Source organism: Musca domestica, unplaced genomic scaffold (genome assembly GCF_030504385.1).
Source record: "Musca domestica strain aabys unplaced genomic scaffold, Musca_domestica.polishedcontigs.V.1.1 5, whole genome shotgun sequence".
In the NCBI taxonomy this organism is placed as follows: domain Eukaryota; kingdom Metazoa; phylum Arthropoda; class Insecta; order Diptera; family Muscidae; genus Musca; species Musca domestica.
The window spans coordinates 8,015,169-8,021,553 of NW_026712346.1; the positions used below are offsets into that span (position 1 = coordinate 8,015,169).

Below are 6,385 nucleotides of genomic sequence, written 5' to 3' on the forward strand. Positions count from 1 at the left end.
AAAAGTCACCAAAAATATTATATAGCACATCCTGTTTTGCTTTGGTCATCGAATAATATATCCCAGGTTCCCAAAGTGTCTCAAGGTTCTTTTCCACTGACATAGTCCAAAATACATCGTTCTCTATGCAACAAATCCAGACACAACGTTTAAATCAATATTTAAGATATGCTCAGCCACTAAATGGCGTATAAAAATAAGATTAAGTTTAAATCTTATTATTATACGCCATTTAGTGGTTGAGCATATTGCATCTGTAAGTTAGGTATGATTAATCCAGCCTGTTAAGGACTGTGTGGCGTTAGGGTGGCTAAAAATGATAGCGGTACACCGCTCCGAAAACTGTATGGCTTTAGGGTGGATAAAAATTATATGTCGTAAGTGTTTTCCCCTCAAGACTCAGGCGCATCTTGTTGTACAAAATGAGAACAAAATGGTACAAAAAATACAAACACAAATAAAACAGAAACTGCAACACAACGTAAACGAAGGCTTCAAACAGCGAATGAAAATTATAAAGCAAAACGAGCTAAAGAAAGTGAAGGTGAAACGACGGGAACAATTAGCGTCAAAACACCTGAGCAAAATGAGGCTAGGTTAAAAACTAAAGACTAGAAAAAAATAGGTAAAAACACTTTTAAGACAATTGACGGTTTTATTTTAGTCTAGTGTATGCATATGTTTATAACTCCAACGACTGTATCCATTTTATTATTTTTTGGATCTTAGTACATTTATCTTAAACATTGCAATATATGTTTAACATAAAACCCTTTAACTTAAAAAGTTTTTTTTACCTATTTCTATTTCTAGTCAGCAAATCAAAAAATGTGAAAGTAGTTAAGTATACCCATTGCTCAATAGACTTTTAAATATGCATGTTATTGTTTATTTTTATTTTTTAACAAAATTCTTATTGCACAAGATGGAATCTAAAATAGTTGGACAATACAGTTTTGTCACAAAATTGTACAATTTGTTACCCATTTACGCGTCCATTGCTGTTGGTTGAACAACTGCCTAATTATAGTGTAACATTACAAAACAAACTTTTTAATCAACGATTGTAGATAATTGACGTGCCCCACGGTTTTATTTTAGTCTAGTCTATGCATATGTTTGTAATTCCCACGACTGTATCCATTTTATTATTTTTTGGGTTTAGTACATTTATCTTAAACATTGCAATATATGTTTAACATAAAACCGTTGAACTTAAGAAGTTTGCTTTGCCTTCTGTAATTGTGCTATGAGTATACCTTAAATTATACTTTAAAAATCAGAGTACACTTAACAACTATTCATAATAAATTTATTTTCATTCTTTAAAAATTGAATTTATGTAAGGCGACAAGTCACTTATATGTACAGTTTCCGATAGGGTAGTGTCTCGATTTCGCAACCGCAAAAGTCCTGTTTTTAAGGCAACTTTCTTCACTATTATGGTAAAAGGAATTCCCAGTAAATCAGCCTTACTTAATATACTAGTAATATTTTTAGCAGTACTAATCTCTAAATTGTACACTCTAAGTCCTGAACGCTGCAAAACATGTTGTAGATGACTGCAAAGTTCAATTATGGCGTCATCATCTATAAAAAATGTTTAAAATTAAATAAATTATAATTTGTTTAATAGTTAGTAAGATGAAATATGTTATTAAATTACCTTCATAAGGCACTAAGAGGCACTGGTATGGAGCAAGTTTTTGATTTACTTTCAGAACATTTCTTTCAAGTCCATGAGCTGCGCTGTCCAGGAGCAAGCCTATTAAAGATTGAATAAAAGTTAAAATTTAATTTATTATATATGCTCAGCTGAAATTGTTCTGATTTTTTTACATTACCGTATACCGCAAATATGTAAATGAAAAGAACTTCAAAAAACGTAAACAACATATAAATAAAAATTTATACCCCATTTTTATCTGTTCCTAAAACTTTAAATTTTTATGAGAGACTTGTTTCCAGATCCGCGTAGCTAACTTAGGCCGACGTAATTAGAGGTCAACAAGGTATCTTAACTTACACTTCAAATGCAATTTATCGCAGATAGTTGTTGTTTGCGAGATCAAATGTTATTTTGGAGTAGTTTATGGTTGGAAAAAATTTTGGTCGGAAAGTAGTACATTCGACGTCCACAAACAACGTGGCTAAGTATATAAAAGTCGACAAGAACATTCTATAGCACATCCTGTTTTGCGTTAGTCATCGAATAATATATCCCAGGCGGAACCTTGTGTCTCAAGGTTCTTTTCAACTGACATAGGCGAAAACGGCATGTAGAACAGTTTATCCAGGAATCCGTTATTTAATTGTTACTCAGTCATATCAATTTCAACGGTGAAAAAAATTCAAATCCTCTTGTGCTCTCGTGACAACCTATTAATCTTCAATGTAAATTCATTGCATCTCGTCCTGCTGCATCCGATGGAAAATGTTGTCTAATAACGGAAATTCGTGCAGCACCCAGGAAACAAAATTGGAAGTCGTGCAATTTGGAGTGAAACCACAGCCAAGGGAACGGGCTTGGAATAATTAGCGGGGAAAGAAGACCCTGTTGAGCAGTACAGTTTTCTCTCTTTTTGGGCACAGGGCACAGCACCACTTTGAAAATTAAATACATATCTAGTTGTCGAACGTCTTTCATCGACGTCACTGCCATTATCAGCGTCGCATTATCCAGCCATTTCTTTGCCACCTTTAGTATAAACAATACCATTGCTCAAAATTCTTTTCAATAACGCATCATCCTTTTACATGCTTCCCAGTGACCTTTTCCAGGATTGTCGCAATATCTTTTTTTTTATCACAATCCACAGGAGTTCTTATTGGGCTGCAGTCTAACACTTAAGAACTTTTTTAAAATACTTTGCTTGATCAATTTTGCTTGAGTTTTCGTTTTGAGTAGTTCTGATTCCCAACATTAAAGATGCTTCGCCCAAGTCTTGCATTCTAAAGTTATTTTTTAACGTCTTTTTAATACGTTGAATATAAATGTATTTGTTTCAAAAAATTTCCACTTCATCTACATAAATTGCAATCTATGCTATTTCATTCTTTTGCACTCTTTAATTAATGCATTGATCGGCATCGGATAATGTTTAACCCTCCTGTAAGAAAATTTTGCTATTTCAAACTCTACCAGTTCCATCATTCATACCTTTGGGCTGTTCCATATGGATCTCCTCCTTTCGAGTGCCGTTTAAAGAAGCTGTAACCGCATTCATTTTTTAGCATTTTCAAACTGTACTTGGCAGCTAAATCAATTGGCAATTAACGATTCGTATTCTTCTTTCATAGATTGATTCAACTCCTCGGAATATGATGTATTTACTTCTGCTATATTAATCGGATGATCAAGTACGAATTCCATTGCACTAAATCCAAAGAACGTTTAGGTCAGTTAGCAATCCTTTCGGCAAGTCGAAGACTGGCACTTTCCGGAATTGGTTATCATAAAGTTTCTTCATTATGAGCATTACTATTCCTAGAAGTTTCCAGAAAAATATCACCACCGCTTGTAGAGTTACTGCCGGTTCTCTAATCGCTGGTAATTCTTTTGGGGAGATATGCTTTCCTGTTTCCGGAAAATTTGACAATTCATTTCAATTATTTCCTCCAGAATTGCATTAAAGAAAAATCACCAGGCTTTAGTTAACCCAAATGTTTCAAGAGTTCCACTTATCAGGTCAATCCATTGTCTTCGTATGCGCTTAACAAAGAATCCCAAACCTCTTCTGCCGTTTTAGCTTTGCAATATGACCGTAATTGATGAGACTTCGCATGTCTTCTCCATACATCGAAATGTTACGTCCACGTAGCTTTTAAAACAGACATTTTAAACCAGAAGAAAATGAAATTATATATATTGAATTATATATTGTTGTAATCCGCGTAACAATTTTACGATAAACGATACAAAAGGTCCATAACCTGATGTAAAGGTGGAAGTGGTAGAATAAGATAACTAATTCAGGTAATCAGAATTAAGTGAAGAAAATTGTATTCAAATATAGTTTGTTTATCTAAGGCTACTATATGATTATAACATTTCATAAGGCTGGTGAAGAAATATAAAATAAGTCCGTTGAATAATGAGGTAAATACAACAAATATGGAAAATGTTACAGTTGGGTGAATTTAGAAAGTATCAATTTTTAAAACGTTATTATTTGGTAGATTTTAAGACATGGACATCACGTATTTGGCTATACGGACGAATACGGACGAACAAAACATTTTACGATAGTGGGGAAGTTGTATACTTGTGTACGCTATGCCAAATTTAGATATGAAAATAGAAAGAAAAAGCAACAAGTTTTCAAAACTTTCTATTGTATGGAGCAAAATATCTTGAATAAACACTACACACACTATACCTGTAATCAATGTAAACAGCACCCACTTTACTGACCCAATTAACTTTTCCGGTTACTGGTCAATTTCGCTAATGGAACGAATTATTTCAAAAAAGCTATCATGGTTCGTTACACCCAGCGAACAAAGAACAGCAAAATTGTGCAAAGGCTCCAGGACACATTGACCACTTCGTAACAAAAGCACTAATGATATAATAAATTCAACATTTTCATTGCCTATATGCTGACGACCTAGTAAAGTAAAAGTAATGATGTGACAATTTTTTCTCTTTATTTATACAGGAAATAGCCAAATTGACAAACAAATCTGGGGTTAAAATGTCACCATCAAAATCATCTGTAATTCACATTGGCAGAAAACAGAACAGTATCCCTCCAGAACTTTCAGTCGACAACACTTTATTTCCTCACGTAAAGAAGAAAACTATTGTTTGAATCAACACATTTTTTATTCGAAAAATTCGAGGTTTTACATGTAGGTAAATGTCGTTAAGCTACTTGGTTAAAAATTTGGTACTTGTTCGAACTCATTGCGTTTATCTGTTAAAAACGAAGTAAAACCAAGGATATATACAAAACGTTTTTGGGGAGTATATTTGTAAATAGGCACAAGGAGTACCAGTGAAAACTTTTAGAAAGATTCGTGTGGACACAAGAAATTTCTTATGCAATAAAATTTATCACTTACCAATCGTTGCCAAATTTAAATCAACAACAGATCTAACAACTGAGACTCCAATATTTGAAATATTATTGACATTCCTTGTCGGATTTAGCTCTGCCCAGACTATTGTCTCCATTATGATAGCGTCGTCGGAAAATAGCGACTTGATCGTTACGGCCTGACAATAATTTTCAAGACAGCCCTCGATATATTTTGATGGGTCAAGTGTTCCTACAACATAACGACTAGGATCGGCAGAGTAGCGCATCCACCATATTTTGCGCTCCCGCTGAATATTATAGTAGGTGTCACGTGCACGAGACGAATGGATAAAGTAATCACGGACTAAACTAACAGTATTGGACGATTTTATTTGCAAAAGTGAATCCTGCTTTCGTTTCGGATCGAGGTTGATTCTTTGGAACACAATTGGTTGACTTATATTACTTTTAAATTCTTTGTGAAAATATTTTGCAAAGTTTTGATATTGTAAAAATGATAGACAATTTCCCTCCACAGGGATAGTTATATTTTCTAGCTCTAATTTTGAACATGATCCCAGCAATTTCCAACTATTGCGCAACTCTTCCTTAAATATACGGCCATTTTTAAGAAACTTCGCGTAAGTAACAATGCTATCACCCTGACAATATGACTTCAGATATTCTGATTCGCGCAACAGTTCCAAAGCCCGCTTCATCGATCAAGTCTTGTTAGTTCTTATATGTGACAAAACAAAAATTTCTTCACTTTCTACTACAGAGAAAAGTTCATAGGCCATGCGCCATGGGTGGACAGTTCTGAGGATAATAATCTCCGAATAATTTTCCGAATTGTCAATACTTTTAAATTAGAATAGAGTGGCTGGATTTTTTTACATTTGGCAGAATAAGAAAGGTAGTCTAGCAATTTCTCAAATTTTGATTTTGACAAAATAACATTTTTCTTCCATCAAATTCTTGGTACCTATAATTAACAGAATTTATAGGCAAAACTATGACAAATACTTTTGAGTAACAGTTATATAGAATTTTTCCTTTATTGTAATTAGAGCCAGTATCAAAGTTATATGCCAAAAAATATAAAACGAACAATATTTTTTCATTATACTATTCATGGTAAAAAATAGAGGACGACCCATTTGTTAAACCGAATATGGCAACCCTTTTCTGACAATTACGGCTTCAAATATAAAATTATTCTACAATATTTACGTATGACGAGTGGCATATTTTACAAAGCTATTTTAAATTTTTTGTTTTTCTTTTATTCAATTCATTCTTAATACTAAAGAATCCAAAACAAATTAAAAGTGTTAATAATGTACTCAATTCCAAGTAGA

General features: G+C 33.4%; 1 protein-coding gene across 3 annotated transcripts; it reads right to left on the minus strand.

Annotated features, from left to right (window-relative positions):
• Positions 1-1,298: 1,298 nt before the first annotated feature.
• Positions 1,299-6,154, minus strand: LOC101891260 (DNA polymerase subunit gamma-2, mitochondrial). 3 transcript variants are annotated; one of them, XM_059128054.1, is made up of 4 exons: positions 5,068-6,154; positions 3,161-3,821; positions 1,667-1,765; positions 1,299-1,590 (listed from the first exon to the last, which is right to left on the minus strand). In XM_059128054.1, exons 2-4 carry the CDS (start codon positions 3,225-3,227, stop codon positions 1,319-1,321), a joined length of 438 nt encoding a protein of 145 aa, XP_058984037.1. In that variant the 5' UTR covers positions 3,228-3,821; positions 5,068-6,154; the 3' UTR covers positions 1,299-1,318. The 3 variants fall into 3 exon arrangements, with proteins under 3 accessions (XP_058984037.1, XP_058984038.1, XP_005174961.2); XM_059128055.1 differs by lacking the exon at positions 5,068-6,154 and adding an exon at positions 4,380-5,061; XM_005174904.4 differs by lacking the exon at positions 3,161-3,821 and having other exon boundaries at positions 5,068-6,140.
• Between the last annotated feature and the right edge of the window lie 231 nt (positions 6,155-6,385).

What these genes read in the sequence shown, in the direction of transcription:
- LOC101891260 (XM_005174904.4), bottom strand. Translation starts at nt 5,743, where the DNA reads ATGAAGCGGGCTTTGGAACTGTTGCGCGAATCAGAATATCTGAAGTCA. An exon ending in TTTAAATTTGGCAACGATTG is followed by an intron (nt 1,766 to 5,067) that starts GTAAGTGATAAA and finishes AATCTTTAATAG; the next exon opens with GCTTGCTCCTGGACAGCGCA. An exon ending in CCTCTTAGTGCCTTATGAAG is followed by an intron (nt 1,591 to 1,666) that starts GTAATTTAATAA and finishes CATTTTTTATAG; the next exon opens with ATGATGACGCCATAATTGAA.